This window comes from Artibeus jamaicensis, unplaced genomic scaffold (assembly GCF_021234435.1).
Source record: "Artibeus jamaicensis isolate MK-2021 breed Jamaican fruit bat unplaced genomic scaffold, CSHL_Jam_final scaffold_537, whole genome shotgun sequence".
Taxonomy (NCBI): Eukaryota; Metazoa; Chordata; class Mammalia; order Chiroptera; family Phyllostomidae; genus Artibeus; species Artibeus jamaicensis.
The window spans coordinates 35,033,563-35,056,100 of record NW_026522047.1 but is presented as its reverse complement, the minus strand read 5'-3'; the positions used below and the strand labels follow the sequence as shown (position 1 = coordinate 35,056,100).

Here is a 22,538-nt window from a genome sequence, read left to right as displayed (position 1 = left end):
GAAAAATGCTTTCTTAAATGTTATTTCTACTTAGAATTTTATCTTAATGTTTTGTATGTGACAAATTTGAAGGTACACACATATAATATAAGTGGATGGAAAAATAATATACAATCAGATAAACAATAATTACAAAGAAAAAGTACTCTCCTTTTTCCTCACAAATAATGGAATCAATTTTCTTGAAGATTATCCAGGATGATTACTACATTTTTATTTATAAAGTTAAAAAATAATTCATTTAGTAATTTATAGTAAATTTCTTTTTTCTCTTGATTTAACTTCATCTAAGACATTTTCTCCAGAAAAATATATTACCCCCATCACTTAAAGAAACCCTGCCTGGCTGGTCTCACGTGCTACGGACGGAGCACTGAAGCCCTCGCCTCGTTCTTCGTTCTTCGCGGAACTTGCTGACCTGCTTCTAAACACCGAAGGGAAATCACACCCGCAGTTTCTCCATGTTCACTGAAAATGCGTTGCTGCTTTCTCGCTAAGCATTAAATCGTCGTATTTTTGTTTTATTTAATTTTCAATGAGCATTTTTAACTTTTCATTACGAACTACTCATCGGTGCAGACTGCAAAACGGTGTGTAGGACAGCCTCCTGGGTACAATATGCGAGTCCCAGTTGGAGTGTGTCCAACAGGATGTAAACTATGGTCCCGAGGCCTGTACTTTAAAAACACATTACTTAGCACACTGCCAACAAATGTCAACACAAAAACACGGTGCTATAATGACTTCACTCTGTAAAAGAAATGTACTGGCACAGGCGTTTTCCTAGGAAAAGTAAAACAGAAAAACCATACAATCGTAGCACAAAAATATTTAAGCATTTATTCAATACTGAATGAAAAAGCTCATCTACTAAATGGAATTAAGATTCTTAATAAAAATATTGTAGTATATTAAAATTTATAGAGAATTCTTAAAGTATACAACATCTATAGTAGCCACCATCCTGGAAAAGTTCATGTAGAAAAATTCTATAATTGGTGATTTGAACCTTTTAGTAATTCAGCAGTTTCTTCAAACCTGAAAAGTAATAAATAAGTGATACATTAAGTAAATAAATATCATGAGGCATAGGTTTTAAGTGGCTAAAATTATACTTTTGAGCCTAAAATAAATTTCAATATTTATCTTATTTATAGGTGTAATTACTGTTAATAAATTAAGTATACCATAGCCAGAAGGGAGGAATAGCAATTAGAGTCCATTAATAGTCTTCATTTCTTGGAGCACAAGTTATTTCAGTACTTCTCAAATTTCAAAAAACATTAGTTTTTAAAGTAGTAGGCTACCTAGTAACTTAAATATAATAATTTCACATTTCCTTTCAACTGATCTTTAAATGTAAGTATGATTTTTAGTATTACCTCACTGACAACTTACTGAAAAATGCTAGCAATACTTTAACAATGTTTAAAATATCTCCAAACCATCCATCTACACATATTATTTAATATTTTGACAAATCAATTATCAAAAAGAGATAATCTTCTTGATTAACTACCAACCCAAAACATCTCTGCACCCTTTAATCCACAATTAATTCCATTAGTGATGTTTTACATCCCTGGCTGGAAACCCAAACAGTGACTCGTCTGACACACACATAACTGTAGGTGGATTTATTATCCACTTGAGTCCTGAAGGAAATTCCACACCTGATCGAGAGACCTTTAGGGTCTGAAACACATATGCACATTCTATATACACTGTAACCCAGTACAATTCTCCATAGAGAAATGAACTGCTGCTGCCCCTTTCTGTTACTTACATTTTTTTCATCCTTTCCATTTTCTGGATTGTTGTTTCCTTTAATTTAAAAATCAACAAATTTAGGCAATTTCTCCAAGTAAACCCATCATCAAAGACAGGCCACGAACATATAAAACACAGTCTGAAACCTTACATCAAGTACTATTTACTTATCACAAAGAATTTTTATGGGAGATTAAGATTTACACAGTTTCACTACTTTTCTTGCCAATGAGATCTACAACTAAATCTGATGCTTGCTTGTTCTCCTGACCATAGAAAGGAAATCCTCTAAGCAGTTGTCAGTTTTTCTTACCTCTGAAATATCTTTCAAGCCACAGTAATTAACAACTGAGGTTCTGGGAGTTGAGTCCATTGATACTGTACTATAACCAGAGGACAGAGGGACGCTTGTTCCCTTTTCTTTGCTTTTTCTCTCTGTGGAGAAATTAATTTTTAGGTTATCTTTTCTTTTCACAGTGGAGTTCTAAAAATTGTATGTGTATATATGAAAGAAAAGCAAATATTGTAATATAAAATTGTTACTGGTATACAGATAGATGAATATTTAATAGTCTCCTAGGATAATGACTTACATATAAAGACCTAGATGTTAAAAATTGGCCAATAATTACAAAAGGCAATATTATCTTTATCATCATAGCCACCAATTATTTGAATCAATAGGCAAGTTAATTAATTTTAAAATATAAACTACTAACTTGTGGCAAATCTTCCCCACCACTGAATCAACTACGGAACATCACAGATAAAGTGTATGCCTGTCAAATCAATCAACAGGCTTGAGGACCATTTGGCTGCAAAAACATGCCCGCCCCCCACCCCGAAAAAAAAAAGAAAACTCCTTTAACAGTTTTATTTTAAGCCAACACAGACAACCTCAATTAGGGAACAAAGTATTGTCACATGAGGATTGAAAACAACTAAAAATACTTTTACATTCCTTTTACTTTCATCTCTCCTACAACCAGGGTCTTTTGTCTACTTCTCTTGCCTATTTGCTCCATTCCTCTACTTGCTCATCAGCATGAACTTGGATAAAACGCCCAGCCCAGGCTCAACATCATTTGAAGTTACTATCCTTGGTGTCCTGATTCCAAATTTCCAAGGGAGACAAAATGATTTGGCTCAATGCCTTTCGTATCGGTGTTCCCAAGATGAAGTGTCCACTCTCGAGCTCAGGGGTCAAGACCACATGGCACAACTTTGAAGATGAGCTACATCCTACTGGTTTAGCAACTGTAGGCTTGTAAAGGTTACTGACCAATGCATTTTCTTCTCTAACACATATTATTTACATATGAAAAGCTACTACTTAAGTTTAAGTTAGAAACTTGGAGGACCATTTTTATTACTTTATAGCATTTAGTAATTAAATGGGTAAAAACAACTGTAACAGTTTGCAATTTTGTACACTAGAATTTACTCAGCCACTGTGTCACGTAAAATATGTAAGGTGGCTTCTTCAGCTGTCTTTGGCTTCAGTAGTTTGTAAGTTCAATATTTTCTTTGTTCCTAGGAGCTCTGCAGTTTCTAAAGTGTAAGTTTTGGGAATATTAAAATTGCCAAATACCTACAAAAAGTATTTTCCTAAACTCCTAACTGTACCACCAGTACTAATACTACAAGAACTTACCAAGTGTGAGAATATCCATGTCACTACTAGAGGAATAATCTTCATTCATTTCATTATATTCTATATAGTCATCATTCTGGAATAATATAGTTTAGAATTTAGAATGAAAAGAATAATGTTATTATTTCATATTATTACTGCTAAGCATAAAATATAAAGATGACATATAAGTGTTTAAATATTTTTAAGTATTTTAGTTACAGGCAACACATAAATATTTCTATGTATAAGAAATCCTAAAAATGTGAAATCAGACAGCAACCTTCTTAAATCTAATTTTACTTTTTATGAAGGAAAGATAGGCCAAGACCAGAAACTGAAATCTGAGTAAATCAAGAAACAATTTCTCAGATTTAATAAGGCAATGGAAAATCTGGTGATTATAAAATTTACAAGTTGGATGAAGGAAATAAATGGGAGGAGGAAGTTCTAATTTTAATTTTTCCTCTCCTGCCCACTTTTTCTTCACCCTGCAAAACAAGCCATTTGTGCTATCACGGGACATAAAATAATTTCATGGCCATGACAACAGCATAAAATAGGTTGTGTCTAAACAGGACTCCATCCCCCCAAGCATTTTCCCATTATCTCGACATTCTTTGATTCAGCATTTCCAAAGGAATACTCACCCCACAGTAAAAAGAAACTTCACTGTAACTGAGATGTTCTACACACGTGAACAAAAGAAAATACCTTTCTGGACAGAAGCAGTTCGGTCTCAAGAAGAGTGACACGACTGAGAAGATTAGTCCAGGTTTTCTCGTCTACCATCACTTTTCCTTTCATTTTTTCTTCCAAAGAGTCTAATCTGCTCTCTAGCTGAGTCAGTTTCTTAAGCTTTTCTTGGCACTCAGCAAGCATACTCTGCAGTGCAGTAATCTCAGGATTAACGTTTATATCCTGCAATGATTAGAAAGGTTAGAAATATTACACACACAGAAATTCCTTTAGAAGTCAATGTATTCCCATTTCCAAGGTGCCACTGCAATAGTTAAAACAGGCAATACAACACGCGGGTTGAGACTGCTGCCTGAGAGGCAGCCTGTCTGGGCACTTATACTAGCTCGTCGAACATGTATGACCTCAATGCTTCAATTTCCTTATTGAAAAAAAACAAAACAGTTCCTACTTCATATGGTTCTTGTGAGGACTGAATAAATTAATTTTCATAAGGCTCTTTAGAACAACACTGGGTAGGACAATAAAACCGTCACTAACTAGCTTCTTGTAACAACACCTAGCGCAAAGCTGAGAGGAAATGACCAAGAAATGACAGCGCATTAAAACTGTTCAGTTTGCTGTGAATAGGAAATAAACCTAATGGCCATCTGGTAGTTTTCATAAATACCAACTGTATACTAAGATGTGTAAAGGTCACAGGCAAAAGAAAGATAGAAAAAAGAGTTTTAGCAGAAGCAAGAGCAGACACTCTAACAGGGTCTGCGGCAATACAGTAATAGAAAAGATTCTCTAAGAGAGAGGAGAAAAGGACACCAAAGGCCCAAAAATTAAAATGAAAAGGCAGTAGTGTACCAATTATTTCCATTCATCAGTACAGGAAGGTGAGAGAGACCCTTCATTGTAATAAGTATATCTCTGAATCTTATTACACTGTAAATTCCTTGAAGGCAAGTACTATGTCTTATTCATCTCATCACCTGTAACACCTAGCCCAGTACCCTAACTATAAGCAGTAAGTAATATCTGTCAAGTTATTATCAGTAAGACTTACTGATTCTTAATGATAAAAAAAACAATGTGTCATGATTAATAATTCAAAAGACTAGAAATATTCTAAAGATTAGATGCTGAAGCAATTAGGTACCACCCAGTAACAAACACTGGCAGTTGTTAAGGAAGTCCAGAATTCTTACTTGTTGCTCAGACTTGATTTCAGGGACCTTTTCTTCAGGATCCTTCATTTCGGTGTCCTTTATCTCACACACAGCAAATGCGTCGTTTACATCTGTCACTGTGCTTGACGCGTCCTCAGGAATGTTCACACCATCTTCACTATAGAGGTGGCGGATCACTACAGCCTTCTTCTGCGTGGAGAAATGTGCCACAGCTGCTTCCAAGTTTCCCCGACACAGTCGTTTTAAGCATACACAGTGCAACTTTGCCCAAGAACATTTATCTTCCCTTTACCATTTATAAAGGCTTACATGCCACATATAATGTATGTATCAAGTATTAATTGAGCTATTCATATTTTATAGCTTAATATTTATAGCTTAAATATAGCTTAATATTTCGTCATAATATTTTATGATGAAATTATGGTCATAATCTTTTACAGTATTTTTTAGATTAGAAAAAGTTTTGAAATATCTCTTCAGTGATGTCTGGGATTTGTTTCAAACTGTTTCGGATTTGGGGAAAGATGTAGGGAAACATGGTTGCAGTAAAGATGAAACAAAATCAGCAAAGAGTTGATAAGATGCTGAAACTGGGAATGAGTGCTTTTGTAAATATTAAAGCTATTCCATTTTAAATATTTTAAAATTATTTTAAAAATAATTTCATCATAAAAAGGTTACCACATAAATCACATATAAATAACCAAGAACTGGCTCTGTGAATAAAACTCATTACAATTTTTAAAAATTTCTGTTAAATCACAAAACATCAAACTCTCAGCTAACAATTCACACATAATAATGCCAAAGGGAAAGTCCTGAGGGTAAGGACCAGGTCAAACTGTGCCTTTGCAGAGGATTCATTCCGCCACAGGTGCTCAAAGCAGGTAAGGGCAGGAAAGATATCCATCAAGATATTAAAACACTAACCCCAAAACCAGATTATAGGTTTGGGAACTATCAATCACTGGATACTTCATATTCCTGATACAGAAGTATGAAGACAGGTAAATGAATCATCATAATCTATAACTAATGGCATACTCTTTCTATGTTCCCATGTTTTAGGAAGACTGAATACATAAAGAGGAGAAAATGTTCACGAGCACATAATATAACCTTCCTAAATCGTTGTTTTCTATGTGGGGAAAAAATGCAGAAGTAGGAATTAAAAATATAAAGAGAAAGTTCAACTGGACATTTCTACCCTCTTCTAACTTTTGGAATAGTCCCCAGAGAGCATATGGTATGCGTTGTTAAAAAACACATAGTACAACATTTAGTCGGAATGTCATACCAGCTGCTAGTCAGAAAAGTGAACCTGGACATTCGACTAACTGGGCGGTAACTCTTAGCACCATGACCACTCTCTGCACCTTCCCACCTTTCCCGAAGTCAGAAACCTGCCGGTGATGTCAATGCCGACAGGTTCCGTAGACGTCTTCTCGCTGCTTGAAGAAGGTTCTGACTTAATGAAATTGACTTTTTTCCTTTGTTGTGATGGAGGCTAAAAAAAAGTGTTAAGATGTAAAACATTTTGTGTGAAAGCATGATGTTTATTTAAATTCTGTTATTTCAATTTTTGTATATGAAATACGACTATAAAACCATGAGAGTCTGTAAAACTGTATGTCTTTTTGAAAACTAAGAAGTGATAAAAAATGTCCTCTTTGTTGGCTTAGGACTAGTAGCTCCAAGTTTCAAATGTGTAAATACAAGTCACTAGTGTTTAAAGCAAACACCGGGTATTACCAAGTTACACAAGCCTGTGAATAATGCAGTAATTATACTGTGTATTAATTTGCTATCGAGAGTATTTGATTTTATACATTAAACTACTGGCCACTTAGCATAAGTTAAAATCTATTAAGAAAATTACCTTCTCAATACTACTCAACTCCTTGTGCTTTTTTATCACACAATTCAAAATATCACAAATAATCTGGATTTTCCATTCTGCAAATCCACATTGGAGAAACTGCTTTTTCGTCAAGATTGGTTTATAATTAAATTGATCACGAAGAAGCTGTAAAGAGGGAATAGATCAAGAAAAACTGGGAACAATTTCTTTCAAAAATCCAAAATAACACTGGCCACCTGCTTAGGATGGTCTTTTATTTAAAAGGTACTGAAGAGGTTTATAGAAATGGTAAAAGTCATGACCAGGTAGGAGAGGAATCTAGGTGAAAACAGGTAGCTTTGATGTATCCAAGAATAGATGGCTGTCCAGAGAAATGGAAAAATAGAGCCAATGATCAAAAAGTTCAAATATCCTCATAGGTACTAGAAATACTCCTTAGCTCACTACAAAATAAAAAATACCATACCAGATATGTCTGCAAATCATAGTTCTATTTGTTTATAATTCTTCCACTACATGAGTTTTTTCAGACAAGTCAGTAGGCCTCTGAGTTTTAATTTCTCATTTGTAAAATGAGAGTAATAGATGAAATCAGTAATTTTTCAAACCTAATCTTGAACTCTATGATTTCTTAGAAGTACTTCTTAGACTTCCATAGAAGTTTTCTGGGTGAAAGGCAAAGAAAGGAAAGATTAAACAGAGGCCCTACACGTAAAATCTCCCATTGCATCAAATGCAACTTTCTACTCAAAGAAGAAAAGATTGGACTTGATAAATGAGTTTCACCATTTTTGAAAAAGTGTAAGAAAACCTGAGTACTTGAATAAAAAGTAATGATAATAAGTAGGATTTAAAAAAATCAAATATGAGATTAAGTTCAGTGTACATAATACAAGTGGAAATGCTAAGTTAGATGTAAGACATGGTTCCAGATCACAAGGAATACAAAATCCCAGTACAAGCTGTAGTTCATTCTCACAAACAACTAAATTAACTTATAATCCTACGAACTACAATCACTACACAATAAAACCACATTTCTCTCTAACTTCTGCCAGCATACCAAATTTTACTAAAATTTGATATAAAAAAGGGCAAATTATAGCTGATGATCAATGTACCAGCTTTTTTAATAGAGTGATGTTTGATATTTAATCGAGCATGAAACACGAACTTCAGCTACATGTTCATGGCATTAGGCACGGCATTTAAATGAGGTGAATGTGTATGAAAGTGATCTGTCAAGTATACACACTGTGTATATATTTAAGAAGGTATTATAAAACATTAATCTTAAAAAATCAATAACTTCTAAAACAAGTATTGCCCCACAAACTTAAAAATACCTTATAGACAGTGTCTATAAAGCGCAAGTCATTCTTTGCTGTGAGCTCTGCGTTGGACTCCATCAGAAGTTCCGCTACGTAAGATGAATATGAGGTCAGGGAATAGCTGATGATGGGCAAACATGCTGCCGTCTCTCCTTTTATCAAACTGTTGGGGGGGAAATATTTTCAGTGAGCATAATTCCATAAAATTGGATAATCAGGGAAATATAAGAGTTATTGTCAATAATTTATAATTTACCACTATAGCCATAATGATTAAGTGATGCACAAGACCCTTCAGATTATATCCCCTGCACTACACCAATCTAGCCAAATTATGATGAAATTCTATTATTTATCAGCTCAAACACTTACGATAGCTCTTTAGTACCAACAAAAATCTAGTACATTTTCTCCTAATAAAACAAACGTACCATCTTACAGTGCTCAGGTATACTTTACACTCATGCACACACTTGTTACCTTACCTCATATGCTTTTTTTTTACCACAAACTGCAAAGGGAAAATATTATGAGTTCTAAGTTATAGAGGGAAACAGGGTTGGGATACTGTAAGTAGCTGATCAGTAGCTTCCAAGTGCACCAGGCTCCTTTGAAATCTGTACTTTATTTCAGATTATGCTAATTCCTTCAGTCTAGAAAGGTATTCCACTTTTCTCTGCCTATTATTCATTCTTCGCACATCACTTCTCAGGTCTCGAGCTTTCCATGACGCCATCCTCGTCGTTCTGATCCATCTTTCTCTCTCCCAGAATGACTCTCAGGCTATTCAGTGTCTGATGCCTCATGATCGGCCTTGCACTATTTTGTAATTGCCTACACATATGAATCTCATTTTCTCCATGTGAAGTTCCTCCAGATTCTCCCACAACTAATTGAGATTGGTTCAATTAGCCAGTTATATTTGTTCAACTGGAGTAATAATGCACAGATAGAACATTTTTTTCCACAAAATTCAAGATGTAAACAAATTTTCCTATTCCCACTCCATTTTATTTTTCTGGTAAGACAGAGAACAAGTATATGATGATAGCATTAGAATTTGTTTTTCAGGACAAATATAAATTGTTTCTATTTTATGTTAATCGGTACAATAATATTCGACCTAATGAGAAGACTGCTGAGTCTTCTTTTATGAACAGAAGACTGCTCAGTCAGCAAAATCTGTCCCATTTGATGCACGTTATGATTAGAAGATCGCCAGGCCTGCATATAACATCTCATATAAAACAACCTCAGAAATCTTGGTCATCTCTCTTCTAATAGGGACTCTGATTAGCAATGGTAAGAAAAACAGAGCAGAGGTGGAAGTGGGCTGCTGGATGCGTAGGCCCATGGAAAGGTGAATCCAGAGGGTATCGGAGGGTCAAAACTGCCACCATGACTGTGGGCAAGAGCAGCAAGATGCTGCAGCACATCAACTACAGGATTAAGTGCATCCTGCAAGACTGTTGTATCTTCACTGGCACCTTCAAGGCTTTCGACAAACATACGAATCGATCCTATGTGATTGTTACAAATTCAGGAAGATCAAGCCAAGGAGCTTAAAACAAGCAGAAAGGGAAGAGAGTCTTTGGTCTGGTGCTGCTTCTAGGGGAGAACCTGGTCTCAATGACCAGAGAGGGACCTACCCACAAAAATACGGGCATCCGACGGCTACTTGCTGGAGTGGCTGAGGGCCCAGGGATCAGCAGAGCTGCTGCAGCCAGAGGAATCCCAGCTGGTGTTCCCATGCCCCAGGCCCCTGCAGGGCTTGCTGGGCCAGTGTGTGGGGTTGGTGGGCCCTCCCGACAGCTGATGACTCCACAAGGAAGAGGCACGATGGCGGCTGCTGCCACAGCCAGCATTGCAGGGGCCCCAACCCAGTACCCACCAGGCTGTGGGGGGGCCTCCCCCACCTAAAGGCTGAGGGCGCCCCAGGTATGATGGGCCCACCTGCTACTTTGAGGCCTCCCATGGGTGCCCCAATCGGGATGCCCCCTGGACGAGGAACTCCACTGAACATGCCCCCTCCAGGAATGCGGCTCCCTCCCCGGGGAACGTGAGGCCTTCTTCAACCCTTGGTCACGGAGTTATGAAAGTAGCTCCACAGAGGTATGGACCGGTTCCACAGAGCCACGTTACCACAGACCTGTTCGTTCCTTGCTCCGCTGTGCTGCAGTCTCGCCGTTTTTCTGCAAGTTTGACTTCTTACGGGTTGTCTGGTGTCCCTTTCAGGGCCCCACCCCCGGGAATGCACCCACCAAGGCCCTAGAGACTCAGCCTGGCCTCCTCGGCTCCCTGCTTGTTTCCCCAAGGGCTGTACATAGTCCTTTTACTGCCTGTGACCTATAAAATGAATGTACAGTGAACTCTGAATAGCCTCTTTAAAAAACACAAACGGTAAAAAAAACCAAACCAGGTATTATAAATGGCACACTAAAACAAAAAACGAAGAAGAAATTTTAAAATGGAAAAAAGTAGAAAGAATCAACATACATGTGCTGGGGCTGTGTCAGGCGGCAATCGGAAGGAACAGCAGTTACCTATCTCAACAGGCTACCACTATGTTATGGAACAATCTAGAAACTATTGTTCTTGACATGACCGTGTGGTTTTTATCCTTTATTTTGTTGATGTGGTGAATCACATTTATTGATTTGTGAAAGTTGTACCAACCTTGCACTCCCGGAAGAAATCCCACTTGGTCGTGGTGTGTGATCTTCTCGATGCATTGCTGTATTTGGTTTGCTAACATTTTGTTGAGTATTTTAGCGTGTATGTTCACCAGGGACACTGGCCTATAATTTTCTTTCTTTATAGTGTATCTTTATCTCATTTTGGAATTAGGATAATGATGGCCTCAGAAAATGAGTTTGGGAGCCTTCCTTCCTCCTGAATTTTAGAAAATAGTTTGAGAAGGACAGAGGTGTTACTTCTCAGAGTGCTTGATAAAATCCACCTATGAAGCCAAACTGATTCAGGAGTTTGTTTGTTTGGAGGCTTTTGAGTACTTCTTCAATTTCACTAGGTATAATCTGTCTATTCAGATTCTCTGATTCTTCTTGATTGTTTTGGAAGATTGCGTGTTTCTAGGAATTCATCCATTTCGTCCAGGTTGTCCAGTTTGTTGGCATATAGTTGTTCACAATATTTTCTTACAGTCCTTTGCATTTCTTTGGTGTCAGTTGTTATTTTTCCTTTCATTTCTGATTTCATTTATTGGGTCCTTTTTTTTCCTTGATGAGTCTGGTTAAAGGTTTGTCAGTTTTGTTTATTAATTCAAAGAACCTGCTCTCAATAAGTGTAGAAAAAGCATTTGATAAAATATAGCACCCATTTATGATAAAAACTCTCAGCAAAGTGGGACTAGAGGGAACAAACCTGAACATAGTAAAGACCACATATGACAAACCTGCTGACAGCATTATACTCAAGGGGCAAAAACTACAAGTATAACCCTAAAGATCGGGAGCAAGACAGGGATGTCTGCTCTCACCTCTCTTATTCAACATAATACTGGAAGTCCTAGCCACAGCAATCAGATAAGAAGAAGAAATAAAAGGCATCTGAATTGGACAGGAAGTAGTAAAATTATGTTTAGTTGCAGATGACACGATATTGTACATAGAGGACCCCAAAGATTCTACCAAGAAACTACTAGAAATGATAAATGAATTCAGCAAAGTAGCAGGATATAAAACTAATATCCAGAAATCAGTTGTAAGCCAATAGAAAAGTAACAGAAAGGGAAATTAAGAAAATAATCCCACTGACAATTGCTTCAAAAAGAATAAAATACCTAGGAATAAACCTAACCAAGGATGTAAAAGACCTACACTGAGAAAAATCATAAGACACGGAAAAAAGAAATTGAAGAAGACACAAATAAGTGGAAGCACATACCATGTTCATGCATAGGAAGAATTAACATCATTAAAATGTCCATAATACCCAAAGCAATCTATGGATTCAACACAATTCTTAGCAAGATTCTAATGACATATTTCACAGAACTAGAACTAATATTTCAAAAATTATATAAAACCCAAAAATCTCCTGCATAGCAACAGTGATTCTGAGAAAAAAGAACAAAGTTAGAGGAATCAGGCTACCTAATACCAAACTATACAATAAGGCCACAGTAATCAAAACAGGATGGTACTGACATAAAAATAGACACATAGATCAATGAACTGAACAACAGAAATCCAGAAATAAACCCACACCTTTACAGTCAATTAATATCTGACAGAGGAAGCAAGCACATACAATGGGTAAAGATAGTTTATTCAATAAACAGTGATGGACAACTTGGACAATGTACAGAAAAATAAAACTAGACCACCTTCTTACACCACGCATAAGAATAAATTCAAAATGGATCAAAGATTAGATGTTAGGCCCAAAACCATAAAAATCCCAGAAGAAAACATAGGCAGCAAAATCTCAGACACTGTCAGTAGCAATTTTTTTAATCAGATCTATCTCCCAAAACAAGGGAAACAAAAGAAAAAATAAACAAATGGGACTTACATCAAATTAAAAAGTTTTTTCACAGCAAAGGACATCATCAACAAAATAAAAAGACAACCCACAGAATGGGAGAACATATTCCCCAATACATCTGATAAGGGGTCAATGTCCGAAATTTATAAAGTACTTACAAAACAACACCAAAAAAAAATCCTAACCCAATTAAAAAATGGGCAAAGGACCTAAATAGACACTTCTCCAAAAGGACATACAAATGGCCCATAGACATATGAAAAGATGTTCAATGTAACTAATCATCAGAGCAATGCAAATTAAAACAACAATGAGATACTACCTCACACCTGATTTATTGATGGTTGTCATCAATGAATCAATAAACAACAAATGATGGTGAGAATGTGGAGAAAGGGGAACCCTTTTGCACTGTTAGTGGGAACGCAGACTGGTGCAACCACTGTGGAAAGCAGTATGGGGATACCTCAAAAAATTAAAATTAGAACAGCCTTTTGATGCAGCAATCCCATTTCTGGGATTATATCCAGTGGACCCCAAAACACTAATTCAAAAGAACATAAGCACTACTATGTTCATTGCAGCACTGTTTACAGTTGCCAAGATATGGAAGCAACCCAAGTTTCCATCAGTAGATGAGTGGACAAAACAAGTATGGGACATTTATACAATGGAATATTACTCAGTCATTAAAAAAGAAGAAAATTTTACCTTTGCGACAATATGGATGGACTTGGAGAACATTATGCTAAGTGAAATAAGCCAGTCAGAGAAAGACAAATACCATATGATTTCACTCATATGTGTAATCTAATAGACCAACTGAACTAACAAGGAAAATGGGAACAGATTCATAAATGGAAAGCAGATGACAGCTAGTGGAGCATTAGAAGGATTAAGCAAAAAGGAATAAGGACTCCTGGACATGGACAACAGCGGGTGATTGCTGGGCAGACCGGGATATAAGGGGACGAAATGGTAATGGAAAAAATACAATAAAGATTTTTAAAAGTAAAGAAAAGAAAATCAATTTTCTAAAATATTAAAAAATAAAAATTATTACTCTTAATGACACTCAAGTCAATAAGAAAATCAAATGTTTAAACAGTGTACTCAGAAGAAGGGAAAATAATTGGTATCTTAGAATTATTCCTATACAAAATGTCCTTTAAAATGTTGATGGTTAATGGGGTAAGAAAACAACTTGGCTACTCAAACTGGTTAAGTCCTGGCAAGACTACACGGTAGACATTTTCCTGTTTTGAGGAACCAACCGATGATTGACACATGCTATGGAAGCACACTATGGAATACTTTTTGCTTCTCATATATGATGTCTATAGTATCAGCCACTAGAACTCAACTTTCTCCTTGCTCTCCTCACTATCCTTTCATCTGCAGTCGTCTCTTGGTGTTAACTCTCCCTGTATGCCATCAGAACATCCATTTTTATGTATAAAGCTCATTACTCCAGCTTTCTACCTGGTTGGTTTAACTCTATTACTTGAATAAGTACCTAATCTGGACTTGTCCCTTGACACTCATTGCATAAATATCTAAGTAGCTTCTAATATGTGCCAGGCATCAGTCTTTTCCAGATGTGGGATCACTACAGTGAAAAGACTAAGTACTAGATGTTAACTTGCCTCCCAGAGAGGGAATATTTCATCGATGAATAATCCCAGGTAAAAAGGAAAAAGTATTAGGGGGTAGCAGATGGCGAGAATACTATAATACATGGGTATGAATAGAGAAGAAATGTGTGTTACTACATTCCATAAAAGAAAGTAAGTCATATTTGGAAAATGGAAACTAAAGTGAAACATTCAAAGTGCGGTCTGTAATATGAGTTAGCCTAATCATCTTCAGACAAGGTATAAATTGCCATAAGAAATCTATTAAGTAGAATCTTCCAAATCCTGAAGAAATACTATTCAACTGAATGTGAGAGGGGGGGGTGAGTTATATAACTAACGAATTAATTATATTTCTATGACTTTAAAAGTTGTACACTCAAGTAGTGTATGCTGCTACTTCTAAAAGGTATTTTAAATCTCTAGAGTTGGACTTTTTGTGAAATCAATGTCTTTATTTAGATATACCTTTATTTAGATATATCCCATGTCAAATATTATATCAAGTCATTACCATAAAGATTACGAATTGAGTTTAATATTATAACTTACCCTACACAATCCACCTCTTGAGGATAACTTAGCAAACGAAGCACTTGTTCTAGGTTCCGTAAGCTTCTCTTTAAGTCACCTGTTGCCATTATTTAACATTACGTTCAGCTACTATTTCACCTAAAAATAAAAACCCATGAAACCCTGGTTAAGTCTGTATACTTTTGAAGCTTTTCTATTCTATCTTGTCATATCTCCTATGGGCACTTACCATATTTATCTTTTCTTAGCAATTTCTTCCCTAACTTATCTTCCCTACTTAGGGTCTAATGCTGCCTAGTATCTACCTTACATTCCTGAATATAAGGTGTGCTTTTGCCAATATTTTTCCTTATAAAAAAAGTTTGCCTTATGTTCATGCTCTTATAATGTGTCTCACATATGATACTCTCCCAGATAGTTTATTTTGAACAAAGTACCATTTGGGAATACACATCGACTCAAAATAATATGCAACAATGACTATTTTGGAGGCTTATAAAGGCTACATTAAAAAAAATCAGTAAAAAATGAAGACAAATTTATCACAGATATAGTCATTATTCCCAGGGCTCTGACCTCACAGTTACCAATAAAATGCTTTGCTTAAAAAAAAAGATTAAAAATCATATATACTAACCCGAACATACAGAATTAGCAGGATTCCACATGACAGAAGAGGTATCAACAAAATTTTGGAAGATGAATGAGTGATAACCAACCTGACAGAACAGAGATGGGCCAGTCCTATCTGTCTATTTAGGAGAAAACCATTAGAAGCAAGATAGGTTCAGAAACAAGGAGCCCCTTATAGTTCTGTGAGGAGTGAGGCCAGGGGTGCTAAAACAGAATGAGCACTGGCAAGTTCACACAAAGAGCTGCTAAATCCTAGATTTTTACTTTCCTTCCTCTCTCTGATACATAACTTGCTCAGCTAAACAACTACCTCCCTGCTTCTCTAGGTTTAGTTTATAAAGTTGTTTTCCATGTATATATCAATTAATTCTTATCCTTTTACGCATATCTACTGGAACTGAACAATTAAGCAAATGGATGGCTGAACAGTAAGAGCCAGGTGTCTCACTGCTGGAGTGAGAATTCACAGATAAGGCAAGGGAGGAGACTAACGGATCAGTTAGAGACACCAGTATGAACTCATGTTTAGCTTCATATAGATACACACAGTTTCATATTGAAATATTTATAGATGTGTAGATATCGACAGCTTAGCATAGACACATATATTTCCTTTCTCTGCCAGCTGAAAGTGACTAAAGGCATCGACACCCCAGTAGCAAAGAGCACACATGGCATCCAGATCTTGGTTGTAATGCTATTCTCCAATAAAAGGAACCAGGGGTTCCTGGAGAAACGGCCAGTTCTAGGGCTGGGGCAGGAAATATGCAAGATGAACCAATACTGAGGTCCAGAAAGTAAGGAAGAACACAAAAAACAAACAAACTAATCTGACATCGATGGGGGTATGTGGAAAAGGACAGAGAAACAAATGAAATAGCTATCTCCTAATGGGCAAAGCTAAAGCAATTTGAAAAAAAATTAATAAAATAGTATCAAATTGTTATCCAAAGTCTAAAACAAGACAAAAAATTAGTATAATTCAATACATGGACAAATAAAGAAAAAAATCTTATAATCATTTCAATACTTGTAGAATAGGCATTTGATAAAATTCAACAGTCATTCATGGTATAATTCTTACGACATTAGCAGTGGAAGAGAACTGCCTGCCCTCAATAAAGGTTATCTACAAAAATCTCTTGCAAACATTATACTTAATAGTGAAATATTAAATACTTTCTTCCTGAGATTGGGAATGAGGAAGCTTACCCAGTCTCACTATTTCTATTCAACACTGTACTAGAGGTGGTAGATAGTACAGAAGTGCAAGAAGAAACAAAAGGGATAAAGACTAAAAAAGAAGAAATAAAAGTCATTAATCATAGATAACATAATTGTGTATAAAAAAGCTAAAGAAATAAGTAAATTTCTATGGTTGCTGGATAGAAGGCCAATATACAAAAACCACTGTATTTCCTGTATTCTCCAAACATTTAGAAAATGTTTTAAAATTATATATGTATAGATAGGAGACCTTTCTGCATAGTGTGTCCCACTCAGAGATGCACAGGACCCACGCCCATAGATAGGTTCTCCCGTGGGGAATCAGGCCTGCATTGTACCTTGACTGCTATGAAACTTGCTTTTGCTAAAACTCCCTCACCCTGAATTGAGGCAGAAAACATTTACTGCATATCTTTACAGTAACTTTTAAAATCCATGCTAAACCTACTAAGGATGAGTGTAATCAATTCAACCACTTTTCCCTTTGCATTTGCAAATATCCTTCTTCTGTGATGTGATTAGCAGCATCCTCACCTTTGTTTTCTGTAAAAGGTAATGACCTAATGGGAACCTGTATATAGCAAATGAAGACCATGATGCAATGTGCCCAGAAAAGCAATAAAAGCTTGTCAAGGCAAGGGCCGAGGCTTTTTCTCTTCTTGAGGGAGAAGCTGCGCTGTCCCTTTTCCTCCACAGGACTCAATAGTCCACGTGAATTTGTTGTGTCTCATCCATAACTCCATGGACCCCATGAGGTCCTCAGGCCCGGGGTCCGCATCATGTACAAATAATTTACTATAGTCTCAACAAATAATCATACACATGTGAATAGATCTAGAAAAGATGTGTAAGATGTCAAAAAAACTATAAAACTTTATTGACATATATTAAAGAAGCCCTAAATAGAAGAGGTATGCATGCTGATCAACAATTGGAAGACTCTGTATATTGATTCACAGATTCAGTGCATTCCCTCCTAACCACCTCTCCCTCCAAAACATCTCTGTAGTTTTTCTTAGGTGGAAATTGATAGATTGAGTCTAAAATTTATACAGAAATGCAAAAGATACAGGAAAACTATCAAGATCAAAATTGGAGGACTTACCCACTGGGTATCAAGAGTCAGTACAAAGTTAAATTTGGAAGTAGTGAAAAGATGTACAAATAAAACAATGGAACAGAACAGAGTCCAGAACAGACCATGCGTACATCAACACTAGGTTTATAACAGACTTGATGCCTAGTAGCCCTGGAGGAAGGATGGTCTTTTTTCAAAAATGGTACTTTAGGACTCCCTGGTGGTCTAGTGGCTAGGATTCGGCGCTTTCAAAAATGGTACTTTGTCAGTTGAATATCCAGATGGAATAAATAAATCTTGAATCTCTGATGTAAACAGTATCTCACATTCTTCGCAAAATTAATTTCAGGCTTGTTGAAGATCTAGATGTAAACTATAAGACAACCAGGTTTTCCGGAGATCACATGAGAGAATAATCTTTATGAGCTTCAGGTACAGAATGATTTCTTATCTTATGACTGGTAAAATGAAATACATTAAAATTGGTAACTTCTGTTCATCAAAAGACACCTTTAGGAGTGTAAAAAGATAAACCATTGATGGAAGAGGATGCTGCCATATACATAACCAACAAAAATATTCATGTCTAGAAATTCCTACAAAACAACCAGAAAAAAAAACAAAGACAATTCAATACAAAAAAAAAACAGGAAAGAGACCTGAACAGGAACTTTATAGAAGAGTTAACACGTGAAGAGATACTCAATCTCATTAATTACTAGGAAAGTGCAAAGTAAATAAAAATGTGAGGTTGTAGAGGATCAGAAAGCCAGACTGCTGTGAAAGGGTAAATTAGTACAGTCATTTTGGAACATTCATTGGCGATATCTACTAAAGCTGATGTTCATGGGGCTTATGAGGCAGGAACATGACTCCAAAGAATATACGTAACAGAGTAATGTGTTTATATATGTGTGTGCACCAAAACACATGAAAAATGTTTGACATTTTAAACAAAATGGTTCACTTTTTTAAAATCCCAAATAAAATAATACCATGGAATTATATTTTTAAATAATCTTTTTTATTGCTTGTAGTAGGGCTTTTTTGCTAGATTCCCAAAAAAGGTTATGACCTAGGAGGTTAATAAAATAAATAGATTTTAAAAAATAGTTAAGCCCTAGCTGACATAGCTCAGTGGATTGAGCGCGGGCCTGTGAACCAGAGTATCGTGGTTCGATTCCCAGTCAGGGCACATGCCTGGGTTGCAGGCCAGTTCCCAGCAGGGGACGCATGAGAGGCAACCATACATTGATATTTCTCTCCCACTCTTTCTCCTTCCCTTCCCCTCTCTCGAAAAATAAATAAATAAAATTAAAAAAAATAGTTAAGAACTTTTGCTAGAAAGAGATAAAGACATACTGTAATCTAAACTATTAGTCTAGTCCACTAGTAAGGCAAAGCTCAAGAGCACACTTTTAAAACATCTATTTGTAACTGTCCATGGATACTTTATAGAAGGAAAATAATAAATAACAATACCTTGAGTACTGAATCCTCTGGGCAGGAAGCTCCTTTAAAGTGAAGTCATGACATTAAAAACAAAACAGAGTAATTCATAAATCTGGTGAAGTAGAGTTAATGGGATCTTCCCCCCAGTCATCCTTCCAGCAGGTGACCAGGAGAAAAGTCATCTCCTTATACACCCTCTATCTATACGTAACTAGAGGTAATGAGGCTAACAGTGTGCAAAACCCTAAATTCTGTAAGCTTTCTAGCGTAAGCTCCTAGCCACCCAATTCTGAAACCTTTCCCCATTTTAGAGACACAGTCTCTTCCTCATCCAAGTCTCCTCTCCTTGATCAGTATGGTAAAGGACAGGTTAATGAATATATTTTAATACACTTATGCATGCATTTTAGTCAAAATTTTTCAGCTAAAAAAGTTACTTCAACTAAACATTTACATTTTTAGGCAGAGGGAATTTTAGGTACTGTCAACTGGGAGATAACTAGGAAAAAACAGAAGTAATCCTGAAATCACATTATGCAAAATACTGGCCCAAAAGGCCAATGTTATTTAATGTCATCAGGATGACTGGGGGTTAGATAAGATGGACAATGGAAGCAATAAGAGAGATGACCTCCAATGACCAGCCTTTACTTTCCAAGGGAAGATGTGGTGGGAGCTAATCTGGCTGTAACTACAAAAAATATACATTCTTAAATATTGGCATTGGCCAGCGTAGTAGTAGGTCTGAGCTCATTTTAAGTGTCAGACTCATCTATCTTAACACAATTCTTCTAGGGGCACCTTTCTGCTTAAGATGTTCTATAACTTCAATATAAATTGTATTCCTTCCCATAAACTTTTTAATACTTCCAGATGTATATTCCATCTTTCCAATACATGTAATTTTGTTTTATTTAACTCTTTATGTTATCTTTCCATCTTTCCTTCCTCTGAAGCTCTGGAACATACAGCAATGTCTCATTATTTCTACCTCTGATAATGGGATTTCTGACAACAAAGTGTGTCCCTGGAACACATCCTCTTCAGTACCAGCAGAATAGATATTTTGAAGAAGAGTAAGATACAAGTACAGCTTGGATCTGTAGGTGAAGGAGATAAGTGATAAAACAGGACAGAAAAAAATAAAGGGATACAAAATGTGAATATTGTAGAAAAATTAGTTACTGCTCTACATTTCCATGTAAAGCCTTACTGAGTCTATTATAAAATTTAAAAAATCAGGATATTAAAAGAATTCATAATCGATGACTTATGCAAAATGTTACAACTTTATGATTAATATTTATACTCTATCACCCTTACCAAAGAAAATTAAAAGGAGCTATTATTCAGCTTATAATCTAGATTCAACCATTAAGATGGTCTCAGTATTGCTTCCTCCCTTCCTCCAGAGAGCTCTCCGCAAGTCAGGTCTGCCCAATTGAACTCGATAGATTTTTTTAGTCTGGATACATCTCATTGTTGTTGGAGGTCATTAAATGATGCCTCCCAGTGCAATGCCATTAAACTTAGAGTGAATTTTGTTCAGAATGAAGCCATTATACTGACTATAACAATTATGGTTGATAACTAAATTTGTGACATAGATCATGACCCTAGATACAAAAACATGTATCAAAAATAGAGGAGTATGGGAATCTAATGAACAAACTAAACTAATGAGCAAAATATAACTAGAGGCTTAGAATCATGAACAGACTGACAGCTTTAAGAGGGGAGAGGGGGGGAGGTGGGGACTGATTCAAAGAAGGCGAAGGGATTAGTCAAGAACCTACAGAAGGACCCAGGGACTTGGACAAGTGTGAATGACGATGGAAGGAGGGGTCGTGGGCTGGGTAGAGTGGGTAGAAGGAGGAAAAAGTGGGGCAAGTGTAATAGCATAAATAATAAAATATAAAAAATAAAGTAGGAAGACAGACTGTAGAAAAATAGAGTAGAGATGAAGAAAAATAAGTTTATCAAACTTTTCACAAAAAAGATTTCAGGGATATACTGTTCTAAGAGATAGAAGCGTCTGAGAAAGAAAACACTGAGAAAAAATGGGGAAAAACAGAGAGAGTAAGGGACAAGTACAGAGTTCAGTGGGACTGCTGTGTTTACATATAAAACTTGTTAAAAGGTTTGGGTAATTTTAGGAAAAAGTCTAGTATAGCTATAATTTCGGAATCGAATCGACAAGATTGATTTTTTTCATAGTGAACGGAAAACCAACAGTCCTGTAGGAAAGTGGAAAAATACTGAAACGCCAGCGAAATGCAAGCAAGGAAAGCATCCACTACTTTCGTCCCTTCCTTCCAGTCAATTTTTCCAAGGAGCTGGACCGCTCCTTCAACACCATAAATCACAACCTAATCTCAGAGGAGGAGCTGCTACGATTCTGCCTACTTCGATGTCACTAAGGGACGTACCAGTTGGATATATCGGCAAGCCACATCTCTGGCTTCCCTTCCACCTCTTCATTTAAAAAGATGAAAAGCCAGAGCTGGTCATGCGCTCCCACCCAGGGCCTCAGTAAAGGCACTGGACACAGGGGACCCCAGCCCAGTTTAAGGTGCAATCTCGCCAGTTTTCCCCCCGGCTCACCCAGCAGCGGCTAAGCAAACAGGCGGGCTCCGTAGAGGAGAGGGAGAGGTTGCATTCACAACCAGAGATAGCCACGGGAGCCCCGCGTTCAGCAAGGAGTCCCTGGTGCCGGACCGCTGCCCTGGTGTGCTTCTCACGCCGACGGTTTGTATTTGGAACAGCGGGTCTAAGCCCGCCAAGCACCGCGGCAGGACCGTCAAAGCTGCTGGCTCCCGACAGCTCCACGATTTCTCGCTGCAGATTCCACACCCTGTTCGCCCCGACCCCTGAGGACGTTGACTCTGCCGAGAGCCTTCTCGACGGCGAGTCCGAGCCCAAGCGGCAGAACAGCACTTGGCCTAGTTTTGATGCTCAGAGTGGCTCGGGATGCGAAATGAGGAAGCAAGGAATTTATA

The 22,538-nt window shown here is 36.8% G+C and overlaps 1 protein-coding gene and 1 pseudogene across 4 annotated transcripts; one reads left to right on the top strand and one right to left on the bottom strand.

The window, feature by feature from the left end:
* Window positions 1-220: 220 nt before the first annotated feature.
* CEP44 (centrosomal protein 44) lies at window positions 221-22,509 on the bottom strand. 4 transcript variants are annotated; one of them, XM_037143772.2, is made up of 13 exons: window positions 22,144-22,509; window positions 20,531-20,639; window positions 19,570-19,601; window positions 15,168-15,287; window positions 8,491-8,638; window positions 7,163-7,309; window positions 6,668-6,790; window positions 5,299-5,469; window positions 4,118-4,324; window positions 3,425-3,500; window positions 2,084-2,205; window positions 1,787-1,824; window positions 221-1,038 (listed from the first exon to the last, which is right to left on the bottom strand). In XM_037143772.2, the coding sequence occupies exons 4-13, from the start codon at window positions 15,254-15,256 to the stop codon at window positions 990-992; spliced, it is 1,170 nt and encodes a 389-aa protein (XP_036999667.2). In that variant the 5' UTR covers window positions 15,257-15,287; window positions 19,570-19,601; window positions 20,531-20,639; window positions 22,144-22,509; the 3' UTR covers window positions 221-989. The 4 variants fall into 4 exon arrangements, with proteins under 4 accessions (XP_036999667.2, XP_053514363.1, XP_053514364.1 ...); XM_053658388.1 differs by lacking the exon at window positions 20,531-20,639; XM_053658389.1 differs by lacking the exons at window positions 19,570-19,601; window positions 20,531-20,639.
* Window positions 9,874-10,747, top strand: LOC119048219 (small nuclear ribonucleoprotein-associated proteins B and B'-like; annotated as a pseudogene).
* Window positions 22,510-22,538: the final 29 nt, after the last annotated feature.

Bases quoted from the DNA above. Each gene is read 5' to 3' on its own strand.
- CEP44 (XM_037143772.2), bottom strand. From the start codon at position 15,256: ATGGCAACAGGTGACTTAAAGAGAAGCTTACGGAACCTAGAACAAGTG. The intron at 4,325-5,298 runs GTAAGAATTCTG...TAATCATTGCAG, and splicing joins AAATCAAGTCTGAGCAACAA to GATATAAACGTTAATCCTGA. The intron at 2,206-3,424 runs GTAAGTTCTTGT...ATTTCTCCACAG, and splicing joins CATGGATATTCTCACACTTG to AGAGAAAAAGCAAAGAAAAG.